The sequence below is a fragment of the Salmo trutta genome, chromosome 18, assembly GCF_901001165.1.
Source record: "Salmo trutta chromosome 18, fSalTru1.1, whole genome shotgun sequence".
Classification (NCBI taxonomy): domain Eukaryota; kingdom Metazoa; phylum Chordata; class Actinopteri; order Salmoniformes; family Salmonidae; genus Salmo; species Salmo trutta.
In genome coordinates this window covers 5,617,306-5,636,383 of record NC_042974.1, presented here as the reverse complement: position 1 = coordinate 5,636,383, position 19,078 = coordinate 5,617,306, and the positions used below count along the sequence as shown (strand labels likewise).

The 19,078-nt window shown below is 39.1% G+C and overlaps 1 protein-coding gene across 1 annotated transcript in view; it reads right to left on the bottom strand.

The window, feature by feature from the left end:
• Positions 1–438: 438 nt before the first annotated feature.
• The window catches only part of adgrb3 (adhesion G protein-coupled receptor B3), a gene marked incomplete in the record, with an annotated part of 281,919 nt that continues 263,279 nt past the window's right edge, over positions 439–19,078 (bottom strand). Inside the window, 4 exon segments of the mRNA XM_029697579.1 lie at positions 439–1,779; positions 6,319–6,354; positions 7,316–8,112; positions 14,355–14,394. Of these exon segments, the coding sequence (XP_029553439.1) occupies positions 1,591–1,779; positions 6,319–6,354; positions 7,316–8,112; positions 14,355–14,394 (1,062 nt within the window).

The window sequence follows — 19,078 nt, the reverse complement described above, 5'->3', positions numbered from 1 at the left end:
CATGGTATTAAATGTCCCTGATCCATCCACAGTGTCTGCAATGTAAACAAGTATACTTGTATGTACATTATTTCACAAATATTTTTCAAAATAAGATACATGCATTTATTTTAAGACATATTGTGCCATAAGTCAATCATGCCACCTGTCAATGACTTTAGATCTGTCTACACTTGTAAGATATCGAGACACAATGCACCCCGACTACCTCTGGAATTGGTCAGGAAGATCTGATCACAATTAGATCACAATACGTCTTTTAAATGTCTTCACCTGTCAAAAAATTTGGGCACAATCAGAATTTGGAAAAGATCAGAACAAAGGACGCATGTTAGCACAAGGTATAAACGGGGCTTCTGAGGAGAACCTGTTGGTTTAAAGAGCAATACATCTGACAAAGGCATGACCACCAGATAGACTTGACACGTTCTCTGAAGCTGTACGAACATATTTCCTCTTTTATTTACATTCCTTGTTCAAATGTTAACATTTTATAACGCTATAACGCTTGATCAAGTTGGCATTTTTTTCTCATTAAAATAAATTGGCACAAGTAAAACATATGTAGACAAAAGTTTATTTACACCATACAACATTTTTCATTTTTAAATATTTTATACAGGGCTGCAGATGAGAGAGTTTTAGCCGAGAGTCTTCAAGCAAGATTCTGCAGTATTAAAGTTTGTGAAATATATTATTCATAAAAAAGTGAGTATTACCTTTATTGCATTTAAAGCAATGAAGAATGTAGCTTTGACAAACATTCATTTTTATATGACAGAAAAATCCTCTTTGCCTGCCACTCTCGCTCATATATATTTTTTATATTATAAAGTAAAAAGTATAGTAATGGCCAAACAGACTTGTTATAAACTTTTTAAAAACCTGCATAAATATATACATTGTGCTTCCAGGGTCCAGTTTTGTGAAATCTAAAACTGGATCCAACGAAGCTGGGATCGACATGGTATAATGTCTTCATTTAGCTTTTGAGGTTTATTCATCTAGAAAGATTTTCACCTTTTTGAAACCAATTCTTCTTACCATGGGTACTCTGAAACACATGATGGTAAATATTGTACACCCACCTGGCTGGCCCGCTGCACTAAGTACACTAGTGAGAATACAAAAAGTAACACTGATGATTTTTGTTGTATTTTTTTGTTGTATTTTTTCCTCCTGTCCTCTGTGTTTTCCTCTTAAATGGTATTGGCACATCATGTCCTTGTCATACTCCTTTAGAATCCAGATATGTACTAGGCCAAGGCTGTTAGGACAGTCTGTCCATTTTTTCAGTGCAAAATACATCCTTTCCCCTTTCCTCCATGTCCTGGATATCATTTTTCTCCTGGTTATCCTCTTCCTGGTTTTCACTTCCTGGAAGTCTCCTTCCTGGAGTGCATCCAAAATGTCACCCTATTCCCTATATAGTGCACTATTTTTGAGCAGAGCCCTATGAGTCCTGTTCAAAAGAGCCCTATGGGTACTGGTGAAAAAGAGGCCTATAGGACCTGGTCATAAGTAGTGCACTTCATTGGGAATAGGGTGCCATTTTGGACTCATTTCCTGGTTTGTTTAGATCAAATCAGATCAGACCTCTGTCTGGAAGTCTCCTTCCTGGACGTCTAAGGGGAGATTGACACACTTCTCCCACTCTGCTGCGGTCATCTCCAGAGAGTCCTTGGGGTCAGGGTCTAGTGCATTCATACTGGCGTAGTTCTGGTACTCACAGGCTGGGTTGTAGCTCTCCCAGGGGTTCTTGTTGGCCATGGCCTTGTCCTTGGGAGGACAGGGACAGGGACAGGTTAGCAGCAGATATGGACAGGGACATAGCAGGACATAGCAGGTAGCATGCCTTACAGTCACTAAACATGGTTCACTATAAATTGTTCCTATATGTTATACCATATGTACTTTATATGTAATATATAGGATAGGGTCAGGGATATATATATACAGGGATATGTGAGGGTTATTACTTAGAAGGGAGCATGCCTCACTGTCACTGGTTACAGTTCACGGTTCTTCTTTCTCTTAAACATTGGGTAACATTGGTTAATAATAACTTTAATGAATAAGCATGAATAAACTGTTTAGAAATACATTTGAATTTCATCACTTTAAAACATTTATAAACATTAATATGAAAGTTATAATGGATTATCCATGAAAGTTATTATAAAGTGTAGCCAAACCATGGATTATGCAGAGACTGAATCATGCTGTACTGCCTCTTGCATTGATCACCTCAACTAATGTTCTGGTAGAGCATATTAATGGTGTAATGGTTCCATGAGAAGTGTAAGTAACAAAAGGTAATGATAAGTATCTCAAATGTGAATAATATGGTTAGGCTGTATCATGGAAGAGTTCAAATGAATAGTGCTTTCCCTTCTAGCTGAATAACGGTGAAGAGGGACTAGAGGACGAGCTTCCACTGTGTCTGACTGTGTGCCGTTCTGTTCCCATAATCTGGATGTACTCTCACTGACACTCACAAAGAGACTAGCAGGGAGGCAAATAGGGCAGCGAGCTATCGGAGCCGTTACTATGCAGTCAGGGAATACACAATGGTCACTAATGTTGTCTGTAGCTCTGGAGCCTGCCAGCTATTCAGCCAGCCCAGCCAGCACTGCAGTACATTTAATCAGCCAGCCCAGCCAGCACTGCAGTACATTTAATCAGCCAGCCTAGCCAGCACTGCAGTACATTTAATCAGCTAGCCCAGCCAGCACTGCAGTACATTTAATCAGCCAGCCCAGCCAGCACTGCAGTACATTTAATCAGCCAGCCCAGCCAGCACTGCCGTACATTTATTCAGCCAGCCCAGCCAGCACTGCCGTACATTTAATCAGCCAGCCCAGCCAGCACTGCAGTACATTTAATCAGCCAGTCCAGCCAGCCCTGCATTACATTTATTCGGCCAGCCCAGCCAGCACTGCAGTACATTTATTCGGCCAGCCCAGCCAGCACTGCAGTACATTTATTCAGCCAGCCCAGCCAGCACTGCAGTACATTTATTCAGCCAGCCCAGCCAGCACTGCATTACATTTATTCAGCCAGCCCAGCCAGCACTGCAGTACATTTATTCGGCCAGCCCAGCCAGCACTGCAGTACATTTGTTCAGCAAGCCCAGCCAGCACTGCATTACATTTATTCGGCCAGCCCAGCCAGCACTGCATTACATTTATTCGGCCAGCCCAGCCAGCACTGCAGTACATTTGTTCAGCAAGCCCAGCCAGCACTGCAGTACATTTGTTTAGCCAGCCCAGCCAGCACTGCAGTACATTTATTCAGCCAGCCCAGCCAGCACTGCAGTACATTTATTCAGCCAGCCCAGCCAGCACTGCAGTACATTTGTTCAGCCAGCCCAGCCAGCACTGCAGTACATTTATTCAGCCAGCCCAGCCAGCACTGCAGTACATTTGTTCAGCCAGCCCAGCCAGCACTGCAGTACATTTGTTCAGCCAGCCCAGCCAGCACTGCAGTACATTTGTTCCAGAAAAAAAAGAAAAACAAAGGGATGTAGTTTTCTATATAAATGTCCTTGTGGTGGTTACTAAGCAACAAGCAGAGATTTACACTGTGCTGATTGAAATGTGAGAGAAGAGAGAGAGGATTACATGACATGGCAGGCCGAGGGGCTAACTGCCTGCCTGCCTACTTGCATGCCGCAGAGCTGACACTATTCTCACACAACAATAGGCCTGAGTGTGTTTTGGACAACAGGCCAATTTCTGTCTGTATACTATTCCCAGGATACAGTGCAGAAAGCAATGCAGAAAGCATTCACTCAGAAGTGATCAACCCTGACTCCCCATGTCCGGTGTCTTGACTGATACACATCTGAATTTGAATGGATGCACTCTAATTCAGATGGACTACCACGACAGACAACCATCTCACAGTGGCTCTTTTCAATACATCTATGATACATAGTCTTAACCTTTCCACCCCCCCCAATTTGCCTGGTGGTGGTAAAGAATGCCAAGCAGGATCCTTTTCTCAATTCCTTGCATCCTTGTCCGAGTGGAGAGACCTTGAACCTTCTCCTTCAATATGGTTGAGAAGGAGGCGAGGAGATAGGATACAAGGAAATGTGGAAAGATTAACTGAGAAAGAGCCAGTGAATCTGCAGACTGCCTAAATGAGATAATGCCTACCCTCTCTCAGACAGAGTCTCTCAACTAGAGACTAGTCCCCCCCCCCTCACCAGTAGCAGCTGGCAGGCCAGCTAGGTATAGGGCCATGTCACTGGACCCCCTCACCAGTAGCAGCTGGCAGGCCTGTTAGGTATAGGGCCATGTCACTGGACCCCTCACCAGTAGCAGCTGGCAGGCCTGTTAGGTATAGGGCCATGTCACTGGACCCCCTCACCAGTAGCAGCTGGCAGGCCTGTTAGGTATAGGGCCATGTCACTGGACCCCCTCACCAGTAGCAGCTGGCAGGCCTGTTAGGTATAGGGCCATGTCACTGGACCCCTCACCAGTAGCAACTGGCAGGCCTGTTAGGTATAGGGCCATGTCACTGGACCCCTCACCAGTAGCAGCTGGCAGGCCTGTTAGGTATAGGGCCATGTCACTGGACCCCTCACCAGTAGCAGCTGGCAGGCCTGTTAGGTATAGGGCCATGTCACTGGACCCCTCACCAGTAGCAGCTGGCAGGCCTGTTAGGTATAGGGCCATGTCACTGGACCCCTCACCAGTAGCAGCTGGCAGGCCTGTTAGGTATAGGGCCATGTCACTGGACCCCTCACCAGTAGCAGCTGGCAGGCCTGTTAGGTATAGGGCCATGTCACTGGACCCCTCACCAGTAGCAGCTGGCTAAGGCCTGTTAGGTATAGGACCATGTCACTGGACCCCCTCACCAGTAGCAGCTGGCAGGCCTGTTAGGTATAGGGCCATGTCACTGGACCCCTCACCAGTAGCAGCTGGCAGGCCTGTTATGTATAGGGCCATGTCACTGGACCCCCTCACCAGTAGCAGCTGGCAGGCCTGTTAGGTATAGGGCCATGTCACTGGACCCCTCACCAGTAGCAGCTGGCAGGCCTGTTAGGTATAGGGCCATGTCACTGGACCCCTCACCAGTAGCAGCTGGCAGGCCTGTTAGGTATAGGGCCATGTCACTGGATCTGTTCATTTGCTCAATGGCTCACTATGTGTGCTGCTGAGCGGATGGACATCTAAAAAATACTATCTATCCTGACATTATCTTGTTTTCTACTCTAATTGGTCGACAACCACCAGCTTCGACCAATCACCCCACCTGGATCTTCTCCAGCTCTGTAATTGGTCAACAACAGACGACCGCTGACCAATCATCTCCCTCTGCCCTTCGCCATTTCCTGTTACTGCTGATTTCCTGTTCGTGGTATTATTACTCACCATGCTGCCCATATTTGGTATGTCTTGAAATCGATCCAGGGTTTGAAATTTCTGATTCAGTTCTTGGAACAGCTCCATGTGTCTTTTCCTGGTGTGCATGACTTTCTGCAATGGCAAGGGGTTGGTTTTGGTTTGGAAATCAAAGCCAATAATAGGATGGAGATTATAATGCAATGTATTATCCTCTCCAACCCGTTCACCTTTCTGAATGGCATTTCATCTGCCCCTGGTACTACGGCAAGCCTAATGGGACAATGTCTTTTAAGGATTTTTTGCATATAATGTAAGCCAGTTGAGTAATTACATATAATTTATGGCCAATTTTATTATCAAATCTACCTTTCGCATTTATGCAGAAAATGTGATGGAGAAATGGAATAAACCCACAAAAGTGGTGTGAGACATTTGTGTCTTGGGCTGTCAGCCAATGTCATATTTTCCATAGAAAAAGTGGAGAAGTTAGGTGTGAAATGTGCATGTGACTTTATAAAGCGTAACAGTTTTCAAATCAACTCATAGCCAACGGATGTATGTAGGAGATGGAGGGGGAACAACATGAGAGCGGGTGAGATTTGCTGGCTGCCCTGTACGGGTTTAGATTGACAGCGTTGCTTTTACTTTAACTACGCCACACATCAATACATCTGTTTTGTGTCAAAACCATGTTACTCCAATAAGCTTAAGTGCTACACAAGGTAGTAGTAAAATTAAAGGGTAGGGCAAACACAAATGCTCAGTGTAACAACAGTAGTAAATTAAAGGGTAGGGCAAACACAAATGCTCAGTGTAACAACAGTAGTAAATTAAAGGGTAGGGCAAACACAAATGCTCAGTGTAACAACAGTAGTAAATTAAAGGGTAGGGCAAACACAAATGCTCAGTGTAACAACAAAAGCCTGAAGCATGCACTTTGCCAACCAGTAAGTTTACTTACTTCAAAGTCCAGATCTTGGTAGCGCGATTTTCTTCTCTAAAGACAAAACAAACATATTGCAGATGATTAGACAGTCTGTTAACATGAGGGGTCATTAACTTCTGAATACTATAGAAATTATAATTATATTTATGAACACTAAATAACATTCTAACCATGACAAAATAAGCCCATTTAATTTTATGGCAACAACGTGACAATCGAACACAGCTACAAATTCATTCTGTATTTACCTATGCCACAATTTCTCACTGGAACACAACAACAAACAAAACCTTTATTTACTTAAACCAACACTTCAAAAGTCTTCTCCACTCCAGCCTGCCTCTAAGGTTAAACCAACACTTCAACAGTCTTCTCCACTCCAGCCTGCCTCTAAGGTTAAACCAACACTTCAACAGTATTCTCCACTCCAGCCTGCCTCTAAGGTTAAACCAACACTTCAACGGTCTTCTCCACTCCAGCCTGCCTCTAAGGTTAAACCAACACTTCAACGGTCTTCTCCACTCCAGCCTGCCTCTAAGGTTAAACCAACACTTCAACGGTCTTCTCCACTCCAGCCTGCCTCTAAGGTTAAACCAACACTTCAACAGTCTTCTCCACTCCAGCCTGCCTCTAAGGTTAAACCAACACTTCAACGGTCTTCTCCACTCCAGCCTGCCTCTAAGGTTAAACCAACACTTCAACAGTCTTCTCCACTCCAGCCTGCCTCTAAGGTTAAACCAACACTTCAACAGTCTTCTCCACTCCAGCCTGCCTCTAAGGTTAAACCAACACTTCAACAGTTTTCTCCACTCCAGCCTGCCTCTAAGGTTAAACCAACACTTCAACAGTCTTCTCCACTCCAGCCTGCCTCTAAGGTTAAACCAACACTTCAACGGTCTTCTCCACTCCAGCCTGCCTCTAAGGTTAAACCAACACTTCAACAGTCTTCTCCACTCCAGCTTACCTCTAAGGTTAAACCAACACTTCAACAGTCTTCTCCACTCCAGCTTACCTCTAAGGAGCTCATGGATATGGTGGATCCCGTCTCGCTCCTGGACAGCCCTCCAGTCTCTTCCATCTCAGCCAGGAAGTTCTTGACAGCGGTTCGGGGTTCAAAGGGCAGGTTCTGCTGCATGTGTTCCTGTCCTCCTCCTGACCCGTACTGCTGCTGCAGGTTCTGATCCATGTTCACCCCCATGTTCATGTGCTCCATGACCCCAATCCCACCCATCCCCGTTGGGCTCATGTTGAAGTCCGGTGCCATCTTGTAGTGTTGCATCATCCTATCGTGGGGCAGCGTATCTCCCATGCCCATGCCCAGGCCCATGTTCATCTTGGTGGAGCTATCGTCCTTCAGGAGAGTGGGAAGTGTGTTACAGTTCCCAGATCCTGCTGCTGCCGCCGAAGCCCGTGGCATCACGATGTAGTCTGTCTCCATCATCTGGCCTTGGGGTGAATGTACGCCCATACCACCCATACCGCCCATGCTGCCCATGTCGTGGCCACTGCCCATCCCGCCGTGCCCGCCCATATCCTGGTCGGACTGACGGAGAGCATCATCGGTGCACAGGTAGACGGTGCGGCGCATGTCGGACACGCTGTCGCCCAGGCAGCCCTCACCCATGTCGCCCATGGGGCCCATGTGCATGCCGGGCTGCTGGATCATCACCTTGGAGATGATGTTGCCGGGTAAGGTGGAGTAGTTGAGCCCCTCGGGACCCTTCTCATCCTCCTCGTCATTCAGAGAGATGCGGGATAGGGTGCCGGTGATGGTCGCCGCGCGGCAAGAGCCCATGTCTTTGTGGAGAGCTGTGGAGAGGAGAGAAAGGGGAGTTAGTGGGGAATGAATGCACCATACTGACAGACAGGATGGTTAGTGGAATGAATGCACCATACTGACAGACATGGGGAGTTAGTGGGGAATGAATGCACCATACTGACAGACATGGTGGTTAGTGGAATGAATGCACCATACTGGAGAGACAGGGGAGTTAGTGGGGAATGAATGCACCATACTGACAGACATGGTGGTTAGTGGAATGAATGCACCATACTGGAGAGACAGGGGAGTTAGTGGGGAATGAATGCACCATACTGACAGACATGGTGGTTAGTGGAATGAATGCACCATACTGACAGACAGGAGTTAGTGGGGAATGAATGCACCATACTGACAGACAGGTGAGTTAGTGGGGAATGAATGCACCATACTGACAGACAGGGGAGTTAGTGGGGAATGAATGCACCATACTGGAGAGACAGGAGTTAGTGGGGAATGAATGCACCATACTGACGGACAGGAGTTAGTGGGGAATGAATGCACCATACTGACAGACAGGGGAGTTAGTGGGGAATGAATGCACCATACTGGAGAGACAGGAGTTAGTGAGGAATGAATGCACCATACTGACAGACAGGGGAGTTAGTGGGGAATGAATGCACCATACTGACAGACAGGAGTTAGTGGGGAATGAATGCACCATACTGACAGACAGGGTGGTTAGTGGGGAATGAATGCACCATACTGACAGACAGGGTGGTTAGTGGGGAATGAATGCACCATACTGACAGACAGGAGTTAGTGGGGAATGAATGCACCATACTGACAGACAGGAGTTAGTGGGGAATGAATGCACCATACTGACAGACAGGAGTTAGTGGGGAATGAATGCACCATACTGACAGACAGGTGAGTTAGTGGGGAATGAATGCACCATACTGACAGACAGGGGAGTTAGTGGGGAATGAATGCACCATACTGACAGACAGGGTGGTTAGTGGGGAATGAATGCACCATACTGACAGACAGGGTGGTTAGTGGGGAATGAATGCACCATACTGACAGACAGGAGTTAGTGGGGAATGAATGCACCATACTGACAGACAGGAGTTAGTGGGGAATGAATGCAACATACTGACAGACAGGGGAGTTAGTGGGGAATGAATGCACCATACTGACAGACAGGAGTTAGTGTGGAATGAATGCACCATACTGACGGACAGGAGTTAGTGGGGAATGAATGCACCATACTGACGGACAGGAGTTAGTGGGGAATGAATGCACCATACTGACAGACAGGAGTTAGTGTGGAATGAATGCACCATACTGACGGACAGGAGTTAGTGGGGAATGAATGCACCATACTGACAGACAGGAGTTAGTGGGGAATGAATGCACCATACTGACAGACAGGAGTTAGTGGGGAATGAATGCACCATACTGACGGACAGGAGTTAGTGGGGAATGAATGCACCATACTGACAGACAGGGGAGTTAGTGGGGAATGAATGCACCATACTGACAGACAGGAGTTAGTGGGGAATGAATGCACCATACTGACAGACAGGGGAGTTAGTGGGGAATGAATGCACCATACTGACAGACAGGAGTTAGTGGGGAATGAATGCACCATACTGACAGACAGGAGTTAGTGGGGAATGAATGCACCATACTGACAGACAGGAGTTAGTGGGGAATGAATGCACCATACTGACAGACAGGGGAGTTATTGGGGAATGAATGCACCATACTGACAGACAGGAGTTAGTGGGGAATGAATGCACCATACTGGAGAGACAGGAGTTAGTGAGGAATGAATGCACCATACTGACAGACAGGGGAGTTAGTGGGGAATGAATGCACCATACTGACAGACAGGGGAGTTAGTGGGGAATGAATGCACCATACTGACAGACAGGAGTTAGTGGGGAATGAATGCACCATGCTGACAGACAGGAGTTAGTGGGGAATGAATGCACCATACTGACAGACAGGAGTTAGTGGGGAATGAATGCACCATACTGACAGACAGGAGTTAGTGGGGAATGAATGCACCATACTGACAGACAGGAGTTAGTGGGGAATGAATGCACCATACTGAGAACTAATGTCAGTCTGTTCAGTATGATCTGTTTATTTCTCATTGATGCTTATTTTAAATCATTCTGATTTCAAACCATTGTTGCATTTCCTTTTCATGAATATATGTAAAAACAAAGAATTTAAATAATAATGCCAGGACAAAATGAAACAATGAACCGGATGTGCCCATTTTATAGTATAATGACTATTTCCTCATACAGCTGGGAAGAAAAAGACAAACCTTGACTACCGATCTCTTCAAATAGGACACAGGGACACTACTTCAAAAGAGCCACTATAGAGTATTAGATGTTCCTTATATATCTAAGTACAGAGCCGACAAGCCTCTGAGGAGGACTTTCCTCAAATTCGACCTGAAATCCCAGATACCTACGACACCTTTTTATCTTATTAAGGTTTGGTTCACCTTGGAAAACCCCCAAAACCCCAGACACATAACCAGGAGAGGCTAGCTTCTTGTTCTAAAGCTCCCTTGTCAGAAGTCTGTTTTGGGGGAACAGAACAGCCTGTACTGCTGTTCTCTGTGCTTCTCTCCACCGCTGCAGAGCTGATGCCTGCGTCCCAAATGGTAGCATATTCCCTACATAGTACACTACTTTTGATGAGAGCTCTATGGGCACTGGTCCCTATTGGCCCTGGTCAAAAGTAGTGCACTAGGAAGGGAATAGGTTGCCATTTGGGGCCATTTTAATCTTGGCCTCCTGAATCCTCCACGGGGGAATTGCCTGTTTGAAAACCAACAGGCAGCAAGGAGAACACAAGGTCAGCAGTGTGTGTGTGTGTGTGTGTGTGTGTGTGTGTGTCCAGAGCAGCGCAGCACGGCCAGAAACAGAAAACATAACACTTCCCTTTTTGTTTTCAGCCTGAATCACCACAGAGTGGAGCAGGGAGATAAACAGTGGTGCAGAGAGAGAGAGGAAGGAGGGGTGGAGGGGTAGGGGGTGGTGGAGGTGGAGGTGGTATGACTCCATGGCCAGAGGGATGGGCAGGCAGGCGAGGGATTATTCCTGGTATATATTCTTGGCACAGTTATTATTGTTTCGTGGTATGTATTCCTGGTATTTACAGGTATTCCTGGTGTTATTCCAGAAAGTATTCCCGATAGATAGACTTTTTATTCATTAGTTTTATCCTAAACAGTAGAACCGCTAAAGCAGTCATTTTGACTGCTGATGATTTCTACATGTTTCTATTACTCTGCCATGTTTTAAGTCTTTAAGTCTTAATATCAACAACAGATCTAGAGTTAGAATCAGTTTTAACAAGGCATGTCATTTTTTGGAAAGGTTTTGCCCCGTTGCACCTCCTTCTCCCAACAGTAGGGCCTGATCCACTCCACTGCCCAGCTGATAATCACTCCACAATTGCCTGAAAACTGAACCTAAACTATACCAAAACTAATTTCACACATATAACGACACATGAAATAAATGAAGTAAAGTATGGGTGAGTTGATGAGTGAGGGGAAGCCAACAATGAATAATTATGTCATCACCAATTGTGAATGAAGAACAGGGCGGGCCATTCTATTGTAATGATCTATTCTAATTATAGGCCTAATCTTAAAATGCTATGTTCCCTTTATCAGTTCACCAAATCAAAGCAGTCTTATCAGTCTACTCTGGACTACTTGGAGTAGGCTACACAGTGAGAGCATGCATAATTATATACTGCCGTTCAAACATTTGGGGTCACTTAGAATTGTCCTTGTTTTTGAAAGAAAATCTATTTTTTTGAGGACAAGTACATTAGTGTCTAGTTTGAGAAACAGACGCCTCACAAAAACATCTGCAAACCATGTGTATATGACCAATAAAATATGATTTGATTCGTTCTTTACACCCGTCAACAACGGGTGTGGCTGAACTAGCTGAATCCACTAATTTAAAGGGGTGTCCACATACGTTTGTATATATAGTGTATCTCCTAGATATAGACAGACACATCAAACCTTTATTCATTATGATTTCACTTCCTTATGTTGTAAAATACATTTGACCAAGACAAATATGATTCTTCATGTTCTGAATGGTTCAGTGGGGTCGTTCTCTGACCTATCATTAACATTATATCCTAGAAGTCAGATTTTGTAACCTAACACATCCCATAATAATTTCTCGACAAAACTTGTGAGGATTTTTATATTTTGTGGTCATCGTCTTCCAAGTTGTTTCTGCGGGTCGCAAATAGCTAAATTAGCATGACACGAGCTGAATGCCATTTTTAAAATGTTGAAAATAAAAAGTGCTCCATTGACATTTCACAGAGATGTTTTTGTGAGAAGTCTTCAAATAGAACAGGAACTCCACATTAAAATGAAATATGTCATGTCTCAAAATCAACATCTATTTTAATATCTATTGTTTTATGTCCTCCGGATTTGAGAAGAAAGATGACACGTTCACTGGTCATCCTGTCTGTAGAGTTCAACGGTAAGCCTGTCAGTTAGCCTTAATTCTCTCACAGCATCCAGCCTGTTTGACACGATGCTATTTTCCAGATTTTAGACTACTTTTTTTCTCTGGCCTCCGTTGATTTAGTCACCCAAATCTTGACCATCCTACAAGGGTAAAATTTTGAACGGATTATGATAGAGACATGAGGTTACAACAATTGGTTTTCTCAGAGGAGTATTTACACAATGAACATTTACCTATTGGTCAAAATATGTGTTTGTGATTGGACACCTTACACACTCTTAAAAACACAACATGTTCACATCAAACCACAGCATACTCTTAAAAACACAACATGTTCACATCAAACCACAGCATACTCTTAAAAACACAACATGTTCACATCAAACCACAGAATACTCTTAAAAACACAACATGTTCACATCAAACCACAGCATACTCTTAAAAACACAACATGTTCACATCAAACCACAGCATACTCTTAAAAACACAACAAGTTCACATCAAACCACAGCATACTCTTAAAAACACAACATGTTCACGTCAAACCACAGCATACTCTTAAAAACACAACATGTTCACATCAAACGACAGCATACTCTTAAAAAGACAACATGTTCACATCAAACTACAGCATACTCTTAAAAACACAACATGTTCACATCAAACCACAGCATAATCTTAAAAACACAACATGTTCACATCAAACGACAGCATACTCTTAAAAACACAACATGTTCACATTAACGACAGCATACTCTTAAAAACACAACATGTTCACATCAAACCACAGCATACTCTTAAAAACACAACATGTTCACATCAAACCACAGCATACTCTTAAAAACACAACATGTTCACGTCAAACCACAGCATACTCTTAAAAACACAACATGTTCACATCAAACGACAGCATACTCTTAAAAAGACAACATGTTCACATCAAACTACAGCATACTCTTAAAAACACAACATGTTCATATCAAACCACAGCATACTCTTAAAAACACAACATGTTCACATCAAACCACAGCATACTCTTAAAAACACAACATGTTAACATCAAACCACAGCATACTCTTAAAAACACAACATGTTCACATCAAACCACAGCATACTCTTAAAAACACAACATGTTCACATCAAATAACAGCATACTCTTAAAAACGCAATACTTTAAACATGAGTCATCAACAAAACCAATGAAACCAGGGCTACAGTGCAATGCTTTCCCATCGTCCATTTTGTTAATGAACAACAAGTACAAAGGGATGTTTAAAATGATAAGCGCAGTCATTATTATTCAAATTCACGACTCTCCCACTCTATCTTCCTTTTGATATCAAACAATGCGTTTCATCCCACACAGAAAGCTAGCCGGCTTTCTGACACCTAACAAATTCTCTTTTTTCACTGAAGCCTCCTCTTATCACTCCTCGCCTACGTCCCAAATGGCACCCCTACTCCCTTTATAGTGCACTACTGCGACCAGGGCCCATGGGTAAAGTAGTGCACTATATAGGGAATAGGGTTCCATTTGGGATGCATGCCTGTTCTCACATCAAATGGGTCTTTTTTGATAATTAAGCCAGCAGGTGTCCAATGTGGATAGTGGGCTGTTTCACAACCTGGGAAGTTATTTTATGTTGTTTTTTACCCCCATTGTGTCTAACCTCTTTTTAGGGCTTTAATTTCAATAGGCAATGTAATCATGAGCTCATTAATTGAATATGACACCATCTGGTTGTTACCTGATCGACAGGCGATGTCAACGTCTTTCTCAAAGTCCGTCTGTTGGGAGAGAAAAGACAACAGTGGTGAAAATACGGCCAGACAGATTTCAGCATTGACACAACACACTATGTCATATATTGTGACACTGCCACAAGTGTGAGGTGATAGCACATACACATGTCTGGACTGAAGTTTTAAAAACCTTGTGTTTTCCTTTTCATGCTGTTACATTATGTATCTGTTATATTATGTATCTGTTATGTATCTGTTATATTATGTATCTGTTATGTATCTGTTATGTATCTGTTATATTATGTATCTGTTATGTATCTGTTATGTATCTGTTATGTATCTGTTATATTATGTATCTGTTATGTATCTGTTATGTATCTGTTATGTATCTGTTATGTATCTGTTATATTATGTATCTGTTATGTATCTGTTATGTATCTGTTATATTATGTATCTGTTATATTATGTATCTGTTATGTATCTGTTATGTATCTGTTATATTATGTATCTGTTATGTATCTGTTACATTATGTATCTGTTATATTATGTATCTGTTATATATATATATATATATCTGTTATGTATCTGTTATATTATGTATCTGTTATGTATCTGTTATATTATGTATCTGTTATGTATCTGTTATGTATCTGTTATATTATGTATCTGTTATGTATCTGTTATATTATGTATCTGTTATGTATCTGTTATATTATGTATCTGTTATGTATCTGTTATATTATGTATCTGTTATATTATGTATCCGTTATATTATGTATCTGTTATGTATCTGTTATATTATGTATCTGTTATGTATCTGTTATGTATCTGTTATATTATGTATCTGTTATGTATCTGTTACATTATGTATCTGTTATATTATGTACCTGTTATATATATATATATATATATCTGTTATGTATCTGTTATATTATGTATCTGTTATGTATCTGTTATGTATCTGTTATGTATCTGTTATGTTATGTATCTGTTATGTATCTGTTATATTATGTATCTGTTATATTATGTATCTGTTATGTATCTGTTATATTATGTATCTGTTATGTATCTGTTATATTATGTATCTGTTATGTATCTGTTATATTATGTATCTGTTATGTATCTGTTATATTATGTATCTGTTATATTATGTATCCGTTATATTATGTATCTGTTATGTATCTGTTATATTATGTATCTGTTATGTATCTGTTATATTATGTATCTGTTATGTATCTGTTATGTATCTGTTATATTATGTATCTGTTATGTATCTGTTATATTATGTATCTGTTAGGTATCTGTTATGTATCTGTTATGTATCTGTTATATTATGTATCTGTTATGTATCTGTTATGTATCTGTTATATTATGTATCTGTTATGTATCTGTTTGTTATATTATGTATCTGTTATGTATCTGTTATATTATGTATCTGTTATGTATCTGTTAAATTATGTATCTGTTATATTATGTATCTGTTATATTATGTATCCGTTATATTATGTATCTGTTATGTATCTGTTATATTATGTATCTGTTATGTATCTGTTATATTATGTATCTGTTATGTATCTGTTATATTATGTATCAGTTATGTATCTGTTATATTATGTATCTGTTAGGTATCTGTTATGTATCTGTTATGTATCTGTTATATTATGTATCTGTTATGTATCTGTTATATTATGTATCTGTTATGTATCTGTTATATTATGTATTTGTTATGTATCTGTTATATTATGTATCTGTTATGTATCTGTTATGTATCTGTTATATTATGTATCTGTTATATTATGTATCTGTTATGTATCTGTTATGTATCTGTTATATTATGTATCTGTTATGTATGTGTTATGTATCTGTTATGTATCTGTTATGTATCTGTATATTATGTATCTGTTATGTATCTGTTATGTATCTGTTATATTATGTATCTGTTATGTATCTGTTATGTATCTGTTATATTATGTATCTGTTATGTATCTGTTATGTATCTGTTATATTATGTATCTGTTATATTATGTATCTGTTATGTATCTGTTATATTATGTATCTGTTATGTATCTGTTACATTATGTATCTGTTATATTATGTATCTGTTATGTATCTGTTACATTATGTATCTGTTATATTATGTATCTGTTATGTATCTGTTATGTATCTGTTATGTTATGTATCTGTTATGTATCTGTTATATTATGTATCTGTTATGTATCTGTTATATTATGTATCTGTTATGTATCTGTTATATTATGTATCTGTTATGTATCTGTTATATTATGTATCTGTTATGTATCTGTTATATTATGTATCTGTTATGTATCTGTTATGTATCTGTTATATTATGTATCTGTTATGTATCTGTTACATTTTGTATCTGTTATATTATGTATCTGTTATATATATATATATATCTGTTATGTATCTGTTATATTATGTATCTGTTATGTATCTGTTATATTATGTATCTGTTATGTATCTGTTATGTATCTGTTATATTATGTATCTGTTATGTATCTGTTATGTATCTGTTACATTATGTATCTGTTATATTATGTATCTGTTATATATATATATATATCTGTTATGTATCTGTCATATTATGTATCTGTTATGTATCTGTTATATTATGTATCTGTTATGTATCTGTTATGTATCTGTTATATTATGTATCTGTTATGTATCTGTTATGTATCTGTTATATTATGTATCTGTTATGTATCTGTTATATTATGTATCTGTTATGTATCTGTTATATTATGTATCTGTTATGTATCTGTTATATTATGTATCTGTTATATTATGTATCCGTTATATTATGTATCTGTTATGTATCTGTTATATTATGTATCTGTTATGTGTCTGTTATATTATGTATCTGTTATGTATCTGTTATGTATCTGTTATATTATGTATCTGTTATGTATCTGTTATATTATGTATCTGTTATGTATCTGTTATGTATCTGTTATATTATGTATCTGTTAGGTATCTGTTATATTATGTATATGTTATGTATCTGTTATATTATGTATCTGTTATGTATCTGTTATATTATGTATCTGTTATGTATCTGTTATATTATGTATCTGTTATATTATGTATCTGTTATGTATCTGTTATATTATGTATCTGTTATATTATGTATCTGTTATGTATCTGTTATGTATCTGTTATATTATGTATCTGTTAGGTATCTGTTATATTATTTATCTGTTAGGTATCTGTTATGTATCTGTTATATTATGTATCTGTTATGTATCTGTTATATTATGTATCTGTTAGGTATCTGTTATATTATTTATCTGTTAGGTATCTGTTATGTATCTGTTATGTATCTGTTATATTATTTATCTGTTATGTATCTGTTATGTATCTGTTATATTATGTATCTGTTATGTATCTGTTATGTATCTGTTAGGTATCTGTTATGTATCTGTTATATTATGTATCTGTTATGTTATGTATCTGTTATGTATCTGTTATATTATGTATCTGTTAGGTATCTGTTATATTATGTATCTGTTATATTATGTATCTGTTATATTATGTATCTGTTATGTATCTGTTATATTATGTATCTGTTAGGTATCTGTTATGTATCTGTTATATTATGTATCTGTTATGTATCTGTTATATTATGTATCTGTTATGTATCTGTTATGTATCTGTTATATTATTTATCTGTTAGGTATCTGTTATGTATCTGTTATATTATGTATCTGTTATGTATCTGTTATATTATGTATCTGTTAGGTATCTGTTATATTATTTATCTGTTAGGTATCTGTTATGTATTTGTTATATTATGTATCTGTTATATTATTTATCTGTTATGTATCTGTTATGTATCTGTTATATTATGTATCTGTTATGTATCTGTTATATTATGTATCTGTTATATTATGTATCTGTTATGTATCTGTTATATTATGTATCTGTTAGGTATTGTTATGTATTGTTCATTATATCTGTTATGTATCTGTTAATTATGGATCGTTATGTATCTGTTATGTATTATGTTATATTATGATCTGTTAGGTATCTTTATATTCTGTATCTGTTATGTATTGTTATTATGTATCTGTTAGGTATCTGTTAATTATGGTATCTGTTTATTATGTATCGTTAATTATGTATCTGTTATATTTGTATCTGTTATGTATCTGTTATATATGTTATCTGTTAGGGATCTGTTAGTATGTTTATATTATGTATCTGTATTATCTGTTATATTATGTATATGTTATGTATCTGTTATGTATCTGTTCTATTATTTATCTGTTAGGTATCTGTTATGTATCTGTTATATTCATTGTATCTGTTATGTATCTTTATATATTTATTGTTAGGTATCTGTTTATTATTTATGCTTTAGGTATGTTAATGTATCTTGTTTATATTATGTATCTGTTAATATTATGTGTATCTCGTATATATGTATCTGTTATGTATCTTTTTATTTATCCTGGTTTATATTATGTTATCTGATTATGTCATCTGTTATATTATGTATCTGTTAGGTAATCTGTTATGTAATCTGTTATATTATGTATCTGTTATGTATCGTTTATTTTCTATATGTATCTGTTATGTATCTGGTTATGTATCTGGTTATATTACTATGTATATGTTACGGTAACTGTTTATATTATGTATCTGTATGTATTGTATCTGTTACTATTAATGTATCTGTTAGAGTATCTGTTATATTTATTTTATGTTG